Below are 17,483 nucleotides of genomic sequence, written 5' to 3'. Positions count from 1 at the left end.
AATTGACAAAAATTTTCAAAAAACTTGAAAAAAATAGCAAAAAGTATCATTTTGCGTGTTTGTGTTTATAGTACCAAAACATATAGCTCATAAAATGTTCATAAGAAGTAACTTCGTCTCGCAAAAGGCCTTCACCTTAAAACTCTTCAACGTTCAACTCATAAAACTTCAAACTAAGACTATTCAAACAAAAACTCAATAAAATAACAAAACAAGAAAAAATTGCACCATTTTGAGCCCAAAAACTCCTAAAAATGATCTTTTAACCTTGAATTAAGGCTATCCCAGCAGCGGCACCACTCTAATCACTTGAAGGACTACTACAGCCCACTTTGTGCCTCTAGTGAAACTTAATGCCCGCTGGGCTTTACCTGTTTATCCCGTTTTGAAAGATCAAAGTCATTGAAAAATGTGTGAGCGCATCTTAAAACACAGCGCCTTTGAATTGTAAAAAATAGGAGCGCAATAATAGCCGCCTGTAATTGCTGACGCGGTTAAATTTTCAGTTGCTTTAAAAAAAGCTAATTTTAACTGGGAAACGGTAAAAAAAACCCACACAGGTGGACATAGTTGAAAATGCGTGTTCGATTGGAGATTACTCAAAAGGAAAGAGTAAAGATTTCGATGTCTCCACAGTACGCATTTTAAGTTCAGTCCTTTAAATGATTTGCAAATCAAATGCATTAATATATGCAATGAGAAACTAGCTCTGATACACAACGGTGGGAAATATTGATATTTCTTACAAAAATTAGTATAAATTCACGTTAAAATATCACTTCCTTAGATATTAAATCGCGGATAATGATAACCAATTTTTGTTTGATGATTATAGACAAGGAATGCGTGGTATTGGTGGCGTCAAAACAAAGGAGGAAAAGAGTGTTGCCACAATTTTCAAAGACTGTAGAATTTTAAATTACGTCTGAAAGACTTCAAATCAATTCTTGAACAGTGAGCATCAAAAATTATAACTTCGCGGACACAACATAAATTTTCTTATTTTTTATCTGTGAAAATAATGCGGTTCTGAATTTTTCTGAAAACCTGGAAAAACGAGCAAAATTTATGGCGAAAACTTTGTGCGGAGAATGGTTTTGACAACACGAAAGATATTGAGCATTGGGGAATAAACAATCAAAACAATATAGTTTGTTTTATCTACAATAACATTACTAGAGTCAATGAGTTTAATTTGGGTTTTGAAATATTTGCAAAAAGAGACTAAAGGTCCGGTTGGCAGGAAAATAAAATTTATGAAAAGCCGGACATCTTTAAACAATCATCTTGCTTCTGTTCGCCTGGTCAATGGTTCGATCAATAAAGTTTAAACCCCGGCTTTAGCTTTCTTTTCCAAAACTTGAAGAAATTGGACCTCAGCAGAATCGGGAACATAGCCAGCAGAAGGCCGGAAAATAACTGCCCTTGAAATAAATGGCCAGTGTTGGGAGGAAACAGTTCGAAAAAGAAATCAAGCAAAACAATGACAATCGTTTAATTTTTTTTCTAAACGTCAAAGTGTTCTAATTTGGTCAGCAATTTCACTAGATTCAAAAAACATGGTGAATTATGCCACTAAATTGGAGGACAATAAACTTATTAGTAGCAATTAGCAGTAAACTCTACAGGACGTTGATAACATAACACACTTAGTCTTAGATTTGTTAATAACGCACTAAGTTTAGTAACTAAACATTAAGTTTTAGTACTTGAGCTTTTTTATTTCACTTTTTGAGCTCGAATGTATTTGCCTAAAATTCTTGAATGAAATCTCAATTCGATTCAGTTGAAACAGTGAGTGGGGTAACTCGCGAGTCAAACCTGAAAGACGTATTTTACGAAAAATGAAAATGTAATCGAAAGACAAAAACGAACTTAAAAATGGAGAGCGCCTCTTTTCTTCTTTTCTCCGGTCGAAGCTTACTAAGCAGGCATTAAACTGCACTGAACACTTTAGGAGAAAAAGCAGCTCACCAAGTAGCTAAAAGATGAATTTTCACCAGAAGGTAAGCTGGTAAACCTGACCGATAAAACCCTGTGCCACATTAAGATAAACAGAAGTCTCCTTGTACAACCAGACAGAGACTACAAACAAGCGATCTTCCAACAGGGAACAAAATTCACACTAAAAGACAGTGTGAGACAGTTGGGTACTTTGACAGGACTGACGTTACTGGCCAGCACACCCCGTAACTGGCACCTCTACTGACTCCACACTTGAAGTGGACAACTTACTGACGACACAAGTCAACTCTACTGATAGGGACTCTAGACGACGGCAAAAGTCACAACCCTACTTCAACGACAACACGACTCTTCACTTCCTTCTACAATGAAGACCACTCATCAAGCGTATTGCAGCTACAACTCACCAATTCGGAATCAAAACTCTTAACCCCGCATGGATATAGCAGTCGAAATACTGGATGTACTCCTCCAACCAATCCGAGACTGAGAAGAAACAATTCTCTTATAAAAAGCGCATGCTGGACTAACTCTAGTCAGTCTGTTAGTTTAGATACAACTTGTGTATACCCTTGACTCCAGTGCTGTATTGTATTACCACGATAAAAATTGCTTAACTATCCTACAGTTGAAAACGCTCCCAATTTGCTGAAAACTCAAGTACTTTACAAATTTCAAAATTCACTGAAAGCAACCCTAATGTTATTATTACTATAGCCTATCCAAAGCTCTAAAGCACAAAACAAAAATTGAAACAAAAAATTGCTTGAAAAGGCCACAGGTGAACGAAAAAGTTCACCTTAATTTTTTGCTCTTCCACGATCTTCAGTGTTTTACAGAGTTGGTTAGTCTTAGAGATATAGGTAGGCCTACTTCGCGTGCAGAAATGAGTAGCCCTAACTCTATATACCTTAAGGCTGTAAAAGGAGCCCACCTTGGGCCTGCATTAACTGGTGCAACCAGTGAGTTAAAAAACCCTTATCGTAAAAAGAACTCACATAAAACACACTATTCTCTACTGAGAAAAAGACAGAGCTAGTTTATATAACTTTATACTTTTTCTGCACAAAAAATTTAGAAAACGGGGAACACAACCCAACAAACAATTACAACGACTAAAATGAACACACAATGGCCAAACGCCATCAAAACCGGATGCAAATTCGGAAAAATCACAATTAGCTGTTCTTGCACAACAGAACAAACTCCTCATACAGGAAATTTTACCATTCAACGTTGCACAATATTAACACTAACATCAATTAAACTTACTTCTTAACATAGCAAAACAACTCAAATAACACTATTTTGCAGTAGATCAACAGCCTTTCTTTTCACTACCGGATAAAGCTTTGCAAGTCACAAGAATTGCTTTTCTCTCATATTCAATTTACGGAACACAACTCACCAAAGGTTCAATTCTTTTTATTTGTAACCTTCTTACTAACAACTATGTTTCACTCATCTATGACACTTTATTTAATCCATTATCAGACACGTTGTTTGAATTCCTTAGCGGAGTATGGACAGAATTACAACCTTCTGATAGAGTTAGTGCATTAAGGAAATCGTCATTCAAATTCGTAAAACGCCTAGCAGCAACATTAAATACCACCGCTTTAAAATCACGAAAGGAAAGTGTGCACAAAATCGCTAGACAGTACGTTGAAGGTTTCGCTCACCTTATAAATACATATATAAGCTCTGCTAAAGATGCAGATTTATCTGAAGCAGAAACACTAGACTCACTTACACTTTTATCTTGGTTTTTACACAGATTTTGAAAAAGTCCAGTGAGAAACATTTTTTTGGCTACAAAACTTGTGGCAGAAGCGTATCCACAATTAATTAATAAACACTCAGAAACCTTACAACACATTTATGATGCAAACTGGTTTCCTGAATACTATGAATTACCGGTAGAATCACACAAAAAACTCAATTTTCAATGATTGCACTCACACAATTTCCACCCTAATAACCGCAAAACGCTCACGTGCTACATCAATCTCTAAAGATTCATTTGAGGATGATCCTGACTATCAGGAAATCGCGGAGGAACTGATCTTAAATTTACCTAGTACTCGTTTCTAACACTTTGTTTTAGCGACACCATAACTGTCACTTCTGTGCACGAGAGGGAGGTTCACCTATTCCACAAAATATCGACTCTACGGCATACGACCTCATTACGCTGGATGTTGACCACATCCTGCCTTCACCGCTTACACGCTTGGTGCTGCCCCCTCCGGTACCAGAGCCTGTGTTTGAGATGCAAACGCCGGCCCTCTTCACGGTGGCCCAGGCCTCTCTACAGCCACAGTCTGTGGACTGAACAACTCATGCGCGGATGAACCCACAGCCTTCACCCCTCACTGCCTCGTCGTCAGAACTCCAGTTGCATAGAGAGCGACAAAAGACCACCAACGCAAATGAGACTCCCAACTTCGTCACAAGAACTTCTCCTTGAAGGCTCATAGTCGGTACCACAGTCACCGCAATTCTTCTCTGGCGTCACAACCACCATTTTTGATGCCAGAGCCACTAACTCAACCCCAACACAGCTCTTCTTGGGCTGATGAAGTCGCTGCGGAACAATCGGGTCGATCCACACCCGAAAGGGTGGTCCCCAACTGGGCCTACTCAGGCCAAATCCGTGGCCCACGACCACGTAGCCAACCACTGACGTACCCACCACCAGCGATTCCTACACCACTATCATTTCCAACTACCACTCCATCACAAAGATATGGACAGACAACTCCTCCACTTTGACCTCAGGCAACTTTCCCCCGACCTCCTCACGATCGGTCAACATCAACCGATAACTATCCTTGTACGGATCCTTCTCCAAGGAGACGCCCCAGAGCTAAGCCGCACGAGATCTACCCGGTCCACTCATCCCAAATTCAGGCCTCACAGTCGCCTGCCCGGCATACCGCTAGCCTTCTACTACGAGGCTCAAAACTTTCATCTTTAAAAGGCCGAGTCAACCCTTTCAACCCTACACAAGGAGTGCTACAGAGCACCGGGGCCGAACTTCAAGTTCCATCAACTCACAAATCCTTTGGGCATCAACACTGTGTTCAGGTCCCCGAGAGGATTAACTACTTTTCAACAGCACCACATCACACGTTGAAAACAATGGCCAGCGCATGCTCCACGGGACAGTTGGAAGACGTGGAAGAAGGACGGGATAAGGACCTCGCACTATAGTGCCTCCTCTTCGTTCATGATCACTTTCACCGGACTAACCCTCTAGTTCATAGGAACTCACGTCTCCAATTATAAATACTCAACTCGCTTCACCCTACTATCTGAACTACAGTTATATCATAAATCCCACATAATGCGAAGGCACACTACGCCATTTCGACCCTATCAAGGATTATTTCGTGTTTGCGCCACTTTATGCAAAAACGGATCGCCTGATACTTGTCCCCATAAAATACCTCCATTGTGGAGAGGGAGGAGCCACAAAGTGTATGTATGGACACACTTTCAATCTCTCCAACAGGGACTGGATGGTGGACAAGCTGGCAAATCGGGAACCGACACTAGAGGAGACACAGATCCTCAACCACCTTCTAGCGTTGCAACCACACTGCAACGTTGAACTATACCTTCGTGCACTTGCCGCCTGTCTGCACGAGATAAAGAGTTCCTTGAATTCTTCGGGGATCCGATAAATCGGGCCACTGACTTCGAATTCGAATTTCGGACGTACGTCACAGTCCTACCACATCGGGCTCACTGACCAACAAAACCTAAAGACTCATTGTTCTTAAATTCACTCGACATTATTTGTTTTTTTTCCTTTCTATTTCTCATTTTAACTTTTCACATTACTTAAATTTGTTGTTCCTCTCTTCTCGAAGATAGCCACAATTGAAGATTAGGATCCGTTTTCTTTTCTCCGGTTGGAGCTTTAAAAGCAGGCACTAAACTTCACTGAAAAGTTTAACAGAATAAGTAGCTGAAAGAGTAGCTAAAAGATGGATTTTCACCAGAAGGTAAGCTGGTAAATCTGACCGGTAAAATCCTGTACCAGTTGGAGATAAACAGAAATCTCCTTGTACAACCAGACAGAGACTACAGACAAGCGATCTTCCAACTGGGAACAAAATTCACAGTACAAGGTGTGAGACAGTTGGGTACTTTGACGGGACTGACGTTACTGGCCAGCACACCCCGTAACTGGCACCTCTACTGACTCCACACTTGAAGTGAACAACTTACTGACGACACAAGTCAACTCTACTGATAGGGACTCTAGACGACGGCAAAAGTCACAACCCTACTTCAACGACAACACGACTCTTCACTTCCTTCTACAATGAAGACCACTCATCAAGCGTATTGCAGCTACAACTCACCAATTCGGAATCAAAACTCTTAACCCCGCATGGATATAGCAGTCGAAATACTGGATGTACTCCTCCAACCAATCCGAGACTGAGAAGAAACAATTCTCTTATAAAAAGCGCATGCTGGACTAACTCTAGTCAGTCTGTTAGTTTAGATACAACTTGTGTATACCCTTGACTCCAGTGCTGTATTGTATTACCACGATAAAAATTGCTTAACTATCCTACAGTAGAAAACGCTCCCAATTTGCTGAAAACTCAAGTACTTTACAAATTTCAAAATTCACTGAAAGCAACTCTAATGTTATTATTACTATAGCCTATCCAAAGCTCTAAAGCACAAAACAAAAATTGAAACAAAAAATTGCTTGAAAAGGCCACAGGTGAACGAAAAAGTTCACCTTAATTTTTTGCTCTTCCACGATCTTCAGTGTTTTACAGAGTTGGTTAGTCTTAGAGATATAGGTAAGCCTACTTCGCGTGCAGAAATGAGTAGCCCTAACTCTAAATACCTTAAGGCTGTAAAAGGAGCCCACCTTGGGCCTGCATTAACTGGTGCAACCAGTGAGTTAAAAAACCCTTATCGTAAAAAGAACTCACATAAAACACACTATTCTCTACTGAGAAAAAGACAGAGCTAGTTTATATAACTTTATACTTTTTCTGCACAAAAAATTTAGAAAACGGGGAACACAACCCAACAAACAATTACAACGACTAAAATGAACACACAATGGCCAAACGCCATCAAAACCGGATGCAAATTCGGAAAAATCACAATTAGCTGTTCTTGCACAACAGAACAAACTCCTCATACAGGAAATTTTACCATTCAACGTTGCACAATATTAACACTAACATCAATTAAACTTACTTCTTAACATAGCAAAACAACTCAAATAACACTATTTTGCAGTAGATCAACAGCCTTTCTTTTCACTACCGGATAAAGCTTTGCAAGTCACAAGAATTGCTTTTCTCTCATATTCAATTTACGGAACACAACTCACAAAAGGTTCAATTCTTTTTATTTGTGACCTTCTAATTAACAACTATGTTTCACTCTAAGACCCTTTATTTAATCCATTATCAGACACATTGTTTGAATTCTTTAAAGGAGTATGGTCAGAATTACAACCTTCTGATAGAGTTAGTGCATTAAGGAAATCGTCATTCAAATTTATAAAACGCCTAGCAGCGTTATTAAATACCACTGCTTTAAAAACACGAAAGGAAAGTGTGCACAAAATCGCTAGACAGTACGTTGAAGGTTTCACTCACCTTATAAATACATATATAAGCTCTGCTAAAGATGCAGATTTATCTGAAGAAGAAACACTAGACTCACTTACACTTTTATCTTGGTTTATACACAGATTTTGAAAAAGTCCAGTGAGACATATTTTTTCGGCTACAAAACTTGTGGCAGAAGCGTATCCACATTTAATAAATAAACTCAGAAACCCTATAACACATTTATGATGCAAACTGGTTTCCTGAATACTATGAATTACCGGTAGAATCACACAAAAAACTCAATTTTCAATGATTGCACTTGCACAATTTTCACCCTAATAAACGCAAAACGCTCACGTGCTATATCAATCTCTAAAGATTCATTTGAGGATGATCCTGACTATCAGGAAATCGCGGAAGAACTGATCTTAAATTTACCTAGTACTCGTTTCTAACACTTTTTTAGCGACACCACAACTGTCTCTTCTGTGCACGAGAGGGAGGTTCACCTACTCCACCAAATATCGACTCTACGGCATACGACCTCATTACGCTGGATGTTGACCACATCCTGCCTTCACCGCTTACACGCTTGGTGCTGCCCCCTCCGGTACCAGAGCCTGTGTTTGAGATGCAAACGCCGGCCCTCTTCACGGTGGCCCAGGCCTCTCTACAGCCACAGTCTGTGGACTGAACAACTCATGCGCGGATGAACCCACAGCCTTCACCCCTCACTGCCTCGTCGTCAGAACTCCAGTTGCATAGAGAGCGACAAAAGACCACCAACGCAAATGAGACTCCCAACTTCGTCACAAGAACTTCTCCTTGAAGGCTCATAGTCGGTACCACAGTCACCGCAATTCTTCTCTGGCGTCACAACCACCATTTTTGATGCCAGAGCCACTAACTCAACCCCAACACAGCTCTTCTTGGGCTGATGAAGTCGCTGCGGAACAATCGGGTCGATCCACACCCGAAAGGGTGGTCCCCAACTGGGCCTACTCAGGCCAAATCCGTGGCCCACGACCACGTAGCCAACCACTGACGTACCCACCACCAGCGATTCCTACACCACTATCATTTCCAACTACCACTCCATCACAAAGATATGGACAGACAACTCCTCCACTTTGACCTCAGGCAACTTTCCCCCGACCTCCTCACGATCGGTCAACATCAACCGATAACTATCCTTGTACGGATCCTTCTCCAAGGAGACGCCCCAGAGCTAAGCCGCACGAGATCTACCCGGTCCACTCATCCCAAATTCAGGCCTCACAGTCGCCTGCCCGGCATACCGCTAGCCTTCTACTACGAGGCTCAAAACTTTCATCTTTAAAAGGCCGAGTCAACCCTTTCAACCCTACACAAGGAGTGCTACAGAGCACCGGGGCCGAACTTCAAGTTCCATCAACTCACAAATCCTTTGGGCATCAACACTGTGTTCAGGTCCCCGAGAGGATTAACTACTTTTCAACAGCACCACATCACACGTTGAAAACAATGGCCAGCGCATGCTCCACGGGACAGTTGGAAGACGTGGAAGAAGGACGGGATAAGGACCTCGCACTATAGTGCCTCCACTTCGCGATCAACCCCCGCTGCAAAGAGCAATTATGACACCTCTCAAAGTACTTCTTTGCCCTTGCAGATCGTCAAAACGACTATCTGAATACACTGTTCACGAGAGATGTCACCCCATACTGTATTTACGACCCCTTCTATCTGCAGTTTCGTTTTTTGCATCAAACACCAATGGATGTGAACAACCAGACTCACAAAGTGAATAAAAGAAGATTCTCCATACGATTTACAATTACGTCTTCTTTCACCATCACTTTCACCGGACTAACCCTCTAGTTCATATGTACTCACGTCTCCAATTATAAATACTAAACTCACTTCACCCTACTATCTGAACTACAGTTATATCATAAATCCCTCATATTGCGAAGGCACACTCCGCCATCTCGACCCTATCAAGAATTATTTCGTGTTTGCGCCACTTTATGCAAAAACGGATCGCCTGATACTTGTCCCCATCGAAAAACCTCCATTGTGGAGAGGGAGGAGTCAAAGTGTATGTATGGACACACTTTCAATCTCTTCAACAGGGACTGGATGGTGGACAAGCTGGCAAATCGGGAACCGACACTAGAGGAGACACAGATCCTCAACCACCTTCTAGCGTTGCAACCACACTGCAACGTTGAACTATACCTTCGTGCACTTGCCGCCTGTCTGCACGAGATAAAGAGTTCCTTGAATTCTTCGGAGATCCGATAAATCGGGCCCCTGACTTTGAATTCGAATTTCGGACGTAGGTCACAGTCCTACCACATCGGGCTCACTGACCAACAAAACTTAAAGACTCATTGTTCTTAAATTCACTCGACATTTGTTTTTTTTCCTTCCTATTTCTCATTTTAACTTTTCAATTTACTTAAATTTGTTGGTCCTCACTTCTCGAAGATAGCCACAATCGACGATTAGGATCCGTGTTCTTCTTTTCTCCGGTCGGAGCTTTAAAAGCAGGCACTAAACTTCACTGAAAAGTTTAACAGAATAAGTAGCTGAAAGAGTAGCTAAAAGATGGATTTTCACCAGAAGGTAAGCTGGTAAATCTGACCGGTAAAATCCTGTACCAGTTGGAGATAAACAGAAATCTCCTTGTACAACCAGACAGAGACTACAGACAAGCGATCTTCCAACTGGGAACAAAATTCACAGTACAAGGTGTGAGACAGTTGGGTACTTTGACGGGACTGACGTTACTGGCCAGCACACCCCGTAACTGGCACCTCTACTGACTCCACACTTGAAGTGGACAACTTACTGACGACACAAGTCAACTCTACTGATAGGGACTCTAGACGACGGCAAAAGTCACAACCCCACCAACGACAACACGACTCTTCGCCTCCTTTACAGCGAGGACCACTCATCCAGCGTATTGCAGCTACAACTCACAAATTCCGATTCAATACTCTTAAACCCGGATGGATATTGCAGTACAAATACTGGATGTACTCCTCCAACCAATTAGAGACTGTGAAGACACCATTCTCTTATATAAAGCGCATGCTGCACTAACTATAGTCAGTCTGTTAGTTTAGATACATCATGTGTATACCCTTAACTCTGGTGCTGTATTGTATTACCACGGTATTAATAGAAGTTTATCTTCAGTGTTTTACAGAGTCGGTTAGTCCTAGAGATATAGGTAAACCTACTTCGCGCGCAGAAATAAGTAGCCCCAACTCTATATCTTAAGGCTGAAAAAGGAGCCCACCTTGGGTCTGCCTTACTATTATCCAATGCGATTAAAGAAAATTTCATTGCATATGTCAACGAAATGATGAACGAGTAATGCTCAGAGCAACTCACGCATTCTGTAATTCAGTCAAAGGAGAATTGAAGTGCACGTATTTCAACAAAGCGAAGCACGCGTAATAACTCACGTAGTCATTGAGCTCATTCAGTAAACTTTTGATCAGAAAATCAGGATACTGATGCGTGCATCAACTGCATCACCATTCCATAAGTGGAGTTAGCCTGTTGATAGAAATATTATTCGAGAGTGAATTTACGTAGAATGTGTAAATTCGGACCTTTTACGTCTCGACAGCAAACGCCTTCTGATGAAGTTCCTAAGAGGTATATTGTCTAATGCAAAAAGATTTCAGTTATAACATTTCTGAAGATTAGTCTTGAGGACATATGGCTTCCGTTAGGACATTCATATGCAATGTTTTCTAGTTCAGTCAACACAGAAAATATAGTTTATTCTTTCTCATCATTTTTCAGTCTCGAGGACAAAAGCAATAACTTTGCTTTATATGATTGGGCTTTCTGTCAATTTTTTCAAGATTACCAGATTGTGGCTGAGCAATTTCCAAAATCAGGAGTCGGATTTCTCGAAAACTCATTTCTACTGAAATCTTTACTGGCACAATGTGCTGGCAGAAACTTCATCTCGCTTCAGATGAAAAATTCTTGAAAGTTAAAAATTTAAAATTAAACCATTTTTAGGCAAAAACTGCACTGTTGAGAACATTTGACGAAAACGGGCAATTGGTTTATGAGAACTGCTAAAAGGCTTCTGCTATCTCGACAAGAATTAATACAAAACCTTAACGAATTTCTACTCGGGAAAAACTGATTTTAACGTTTGCACTCTGAGAACATGACAATTTATTCCGAAAAAAAAACATTAGAATGAAGCAAAGCCCAGTAGCACGAGTTCCGCTCCTGTTTTGCACAAAGAGCGCCAGATGAACTATCCCAATATCCTTAATTACATCTCTTTCACCACCTTTATATTAAAAGAAAGTACGTGAAACGAAATGTGCTAACAATTGTAAAGGGATCAAGGACAGCAAAGAGCATCAATGACGAATAAACAATAACCATTACCGCAGAGCAATTCAATTTAGCTTACGTTAAAAATAATGGTAATATCAAAAATTTAAGTCACAGAAAAGGCCGAGCTACACGACAAAACTCACGCGGAGAGACACATCAAAGTTCAATGTCAAAATCCTTCTTTGTGGTATCAAACAAACAAACACACAAACACAGACGCGAAAATATACGTACATCCATACATATATAACATAATACTAAAGCATTGATACAACGCACTGATACAAGGTGTGAAAGAAAGATTGGAAAAATAAAGAGTGAGATAGGGTAGCAAAAAGAAAGAGCCAAAGGAAAAATGTGTCAGAGAAATGAGTGAAAGAGTAGAAAAAATAACGAAAGTAAGAGAAAGAACAAAAAGGTAGAAAGAGAGCAAAAAACAAACAAAGGAAGATAGAAACAGTGAACAAAACTAAAAGAAAGAGCGAATAAAAGAACGCGAAAAAGAAATGGTTAGAGAGTGAAGGTTTGAAAAAGAGTAAACAACACAAAAACGAGAGAATGAAAGAAAAAGAAAGGAAAGAGCGGCAACGAAGAAAGTCAACCAGACAGCAGTGGATGAAAAACGACGATTACCAGTTTTTGGGGACAAGAATACAGGAGCCACTTTCGGCACGCACTCAGGCTCGAACCCATGCGGCATAGGTCTTATTCTTTACTCTACCGATCCGTATTGGTTTCGTCTATTGTCCATTCCACATCAGCAAATTTTTTGTCAATGGCTTTTGTGCCTCGCTTACTTTTGCTGAGCCACAGGCTTAAGGAGCGCTAAAACGTGCAGAATAGGAGCTTAAACTAGAAGGCCCGCAAAAGCATTGGAAGAAACTCATTTAGCAGAATAGAAAGTTTAAAAAATACGATTTTATTCTCAACAATTCGGGCTTGAACCCATGCCCCTAGTTTGAATTCCATAGATCTTGCCGCTTTTGCCACCAATGCCTATTATTTGCAGCTATTACCCTATGTAGCAGCAATTTTTTGTTATCTTTAGCGAGATTTTAGCTTTACTGCGTCGAATGTTTAAGGAGCGCTAATACTTTAAGGAGCGCGTCTCAGAATGCATGCGCTACGTTAGGCTGCATGTTTAAAGATTAATAAAACGTGCGAAACGTGGGAGCTTAATCATAATGACATAGGACTTGAACTATAATTAACAAGTAAAAAAGAAAATTATAACAAAGATAAAGAGGAGAAAAGGAAGAAAGGAACACAGGAGTGGATGAAAAACAACAACTACTATTTTGGGCCAACAAAAAGGACCTATTTACGTCACAGGTCTCATCCCCTACCGATGCGCATTGCACTTGTCTATTGCTTTTTCTAAATCAAACATTTCGTTCAATGGCTTTATTGGCTCGCTTTGTATTGAGCCATGCTTACGGAGTGCAATCACATCTGCAGATTAGGAGCTTGATTATGGTGGTGTAGCCGGTCAGGCTGCACCTCTAAGGACAGTTGAAGCATGTGACGATAGAAGGGTTGTTAACCATTGCGTTAAAGTATGACTTATAGTTAAGAGAATCGATAGACGTAAGCTATAGTCATTGGTGGCGTAGGGGATAAGAGCAATGGCTGTTAAAAGAGAGGGGCAGGGTTTCGAGTCCGAGAAGGGCGGAAAAAGACCGATAATATCCTGAACCACAAAATTCGCGTCTTCGTTTCCCTTTCTTTTTTTCTCATCTTTCCCTCGTCAATTTTAGGATTCCAATCTGCACAGGTTTTGCGCTCATTAAACATACCGCATCGCTAAAACAGTCGAGCCAATTTTGCGCTCGTTAAGGATACCGCATCGCTAAAACAGTTGAGCAATAAAAACATTGACCGAAATATTGCTGATGTAGAAAAAGCAATTGACACATGCATTACGCATCGGTAACGTGAGGGATAAGCCCACTGGTTGTTAAGCAAGGGGCGATTTTGTGTCGCAACTGATTATTCATTTCTTGGCCCAAAATGAGGATGTGTTGTTTTTCATCCTCTCTTGTCTTTCTTGCGTTCTCGTTAAATCTTCCCTATCTTTCTTTGTTAAATTAATTTTTCCTTTCATCTGAGAAAGATAAGAATTGAAGAGGGGAAGAAAGACAACATATCCTCATTTTGGGCCAAGAAATGAATAACCAATTGCGACGAAAAATCACCCCTAGCTTAACAACCAGTGGTCTTATCCCTTACGTTACCTTGCGTAATGCATGTGTCAATTGCTCTTTCTACATCAGCAATATTTCGGTCAATGGTTTTATTGGCGCTACTGTTTTAGTGATGCGGTATGCTTAATGAGCTCAAAATTGGCTCGACGTTTTAGCGTTGCGGTATGGTTAATGAGCGCAAAACCTGTGCAGATTGGACGAAAGAGTAAAATTGAACGCCTAAAATTGACGAAAGATGAGAAAAAAAGGGAAACGAAAAGAAGCCAATTTTGTGGTTCAGGAAATTATCGGTCTTTCTGCCCTTCTCGGACTCGAAACCCTGCCCCTCGCTTTTAACAGCCATTGCTCTGGTCCCTTACGCCACCAATGACTATAGCTTACGTCTATTGACCTTTCTATACAGCAAATGTTTTGTACGTGGCTATTTGGCACGCTGGTTTTTGCTACGCGGCATTATTAAAGAGCGCAAAAACATGTGCAGATCACGAGCTTAAATATGAATCTGTAGAAAATGAATCGAATTAACGCGTCTTTGTGGAACTTTTGACTAGACATGGCGGGATTTTGTCTCGAACTAGTGGGTATATGATTCGAAATGGTGAGCTTTTGATTTGAAGTAGTGGGGCAAAAAAATTGCAGACTGTATATCTGACGCCTGCGAGGGGTTTGCGCGCCGTATTGGCCGACAGGGCGTTTAGCCGCAACCAAAAATAAATTTAGCTGACAAATTACGTAAGATGAGCGGATTGGCCATGCACCATTGCACCATTAATCATGGAGCTGATTGGCCAATTTATAACAGTATTTCGTAAGCGCAGATATAGACGGCTATTTTATTAACTAGCGCAACGATGATCTATCCATGGTTGCACCCCCCTCCCGTGTCGGGTGAAGGTAAATGGGGAGGGGGGATAAGCAGAGTCTAGCGCCACCCGATCGCACACTATAGATAATGGTCCGTCAAACTAGTGATTTGCTGACCAATGAGAATAAAATTGGATAAATTTTCCAATTTTTATCGGCTAAACGCCCGGCATTTTTTTAGCGCCCAACCCGACAAAAATTGGCGAATCATACTTCTACCACATCACCCGGGACCCTAAGTTAGGGTTTACGTAGAAATGTTTTACGTTACCAATTCATATACCACTTAAAATTTAAATACCTACACTTACTCATTAACAATTAAAAACTTTGCCCTGAAATATTATAGCAAACTTACTGAATCTCCAGGTTGTGGGCCCAAACTCTGGTATGTGGCACCTCCACTACCAGAAAAGCCAGTAGCACCCGGTTGCTGTTGGGGCTGCAGCAATCGTGGGCGATACTCTTTCTTATAATTTTGACCCCGCCCTCCCCCGTAACCACCCCTGAACGGAGCGCGGATGTTGTTGTTTCTGTCGTTATTTGAGGATGCACCTCGTCCTGTACCAGTCGTATTACTGCTCATATTCTGATTATTTTGTCCATTATTTCCACCACCACCTCTTCCATTTTTAACAGCATTGCTCCAATCGTTGCCTCCGCCACGTGACTGCTTTCTGTTGCTCCTGTTTTAACAAAATAAACGGAAATGTGTTCACGCTTTTAACATTTAGCTGCGCAGAAAAATGTGAAAAAGCAACTTACATAACGAATGCTGAGCAATTTGTTCAGAATTTTGAAGAAATTTTCGGCTTTAAATGCCTTAAAATCTCTTCACAAAACAGAAGAAAGTTCATCAAAAGTTCAGTATTTAGTCAACAATTTGCTTATTGTCTGAACTAAGCAGTGAATTCAATAATAGCTTTATCTTCGCTCTCGTATCATATTAAATTTGGTCAACTTACAAATTTGCAAGCATTCGGATTACGTTATACTCTATTTATGCAACATGCAACGCGCTGTATTTCTCAGAAATTCACTACACGTAATTTTATTGTCGAGTGTACAAAGCCTAATCACTTTAAGCCTACAAAATCTGTTGACTTTTATAATGGTTGGGTTGGGTGAACTTATAGACTATTTGGCTTGAATCAAATCGGTGGCTACTTATATCTCGACTATGAATACCAATGTTTGTCAATAAATAAGGTCATCGTTGAGAGTCAACAACCTGAATAAATGGCTTTTTAAAATGCTTTGACATTTTTCTGCGCAACGAGACGTCTGCCAACCACTCGGTCAGAACGAAACTGTCGCAGACGCAACAGTAATATGTTGTCTGGAGAAATAACGAACGAGCGTGTATTATTCCGACGTGTCAGTTGGCCTACTAAAGAGTTGGACTGAATTACCAGTTTGCAAAACCATAAGAGCAGGGGTACCTAATAATTTGCTATTATTGACATTCTTTAAGCTACACGGCAAAAGTGTCAACTGTTCGCAGCCCAAGTGAGAAAAAGATGACTCGGAACAATTAAAAATAATTTCGGTTTAGATATCTTTCGTTCAAATTTAATTGTGACTTCTGAACTGAATTATGAAAGCGACCTTCGAACTCCAACAATACAGAATACCTCAGCAGGTGGCCGCCGTATTGGCCGACAGGGCGTTTAGCCGACAACCAAAAAATGAGAAATTTAGCCGACAATTTAAGTAAAATGAGCAATAAAACTTATTCTGAAGCTGTGATTGGCCAATTTAAAACACTATTTCGTAAGCGGACAAATATGCCGCAGTTTTTTCATCGACTAGTGTAACGAATGTCTATCAACTAGCGTAGCAAAGGTATTTTACCGCATCTGGCCATGCCTCGCGGGCCATGGCCATGCCTCAGCGGCCCGTGGGACTTGATATGAATCTATCACAACCGAACTACTGATTTATGGACCAATGAGACTTTTATGACCAATTGAAGTAAAATTTATGACCAATTATGATAAAACTGTCGGCTAAATTTCCCATTTTTTCCTTGTCGGCTAAACGCCCTGTCGGCCAATTTTCCTAGCACCACCTCAGCATGATCGTTGTTTTGCGAACCAATAATAAGCAGTTATTGCTTGCGTTTACACGATTGAGTTTCTGAGACACATGATATAGCATGGTACAGATTTGCGTGATGTCCGGAAAATTAGCTTGCCTAAAAATTCGACCACAAAAGAACAGTTTCTCTCAAACATCTGTCAATACTTGGCCCATAAAGCAAAAATTGTTAAATCGTCAGAACTGAGAGACTGTCCTCGCACACGAATAATTTGTCGTCTGAACATGCAAACCAATTTAAAATAGCTTACAGTTGGTACGAGTTGGTTATGGATTAAATTTAAAGGGACAGTGAAAAAAACTTTCCTCAAACATCACTGCTTGCGTTGAATTAGATTAAAAAATGAGACTTTTCGAACAATCCCCGTTTGTAAGAAGAGGG

General features: G+C 40.7%; 1 protein-coding gene across 3 annotated transcripts in view; it reads right to left on the bottom strand.

Moving 5' to 3' along the window:
• The window catches only part of LOC142339503 (putative helicase with zinc finger domain), a 156,597-nt gene extending 140,627 nt beyond the window's left edge, over window positions 1–15,970 (bottom strand). Inside the window, exons 1-2 of one of the 3 annotated variants that reach the window (XM_075389586.1) lie at window positions 15,767–15,970; window positions 15,360–15,687 (exon numbers count right to left, since the gene is read on the bottom strand). In XM_075389586.1, coding sequence (XP_075245701.1) covers window positions 15,360–15,687; window positions 15,767–15,768 — 330 coding nt within the window. In that variant the 5' untranslated portion in view covers window positions 15,769–15,970. The remainder of the gene's footprint in view (window positions 1–15,359; window positions 15,688–15,766) is intronic. The other 2 variants (XM_075389584.1, XM_075389585.1) reach the window with 2 other exon arrangements.
• Between the last annotated feature and the right edge of the window lie 1,513 nt (window positions 15,971–17,483).

Source organism: Convolutriloba macropyga, chromosome 5 (assembly GCF_964194025.1).
Source record: "Convolutriloba macropyga chromosome 5, txConMacr16.3, whole genome shotgun sequence".
Lineage (NCBI taxonomy): Eukaryota > Metazoa > Xenacoelomorpha > Acoela > Convolutidae > Convolutriloba > Convolutriloba macropyga.
Note: the sequence above shows the minus strand (reverse complement) of the source record. Positions and strands in the feature narration are given on the sequence as shown.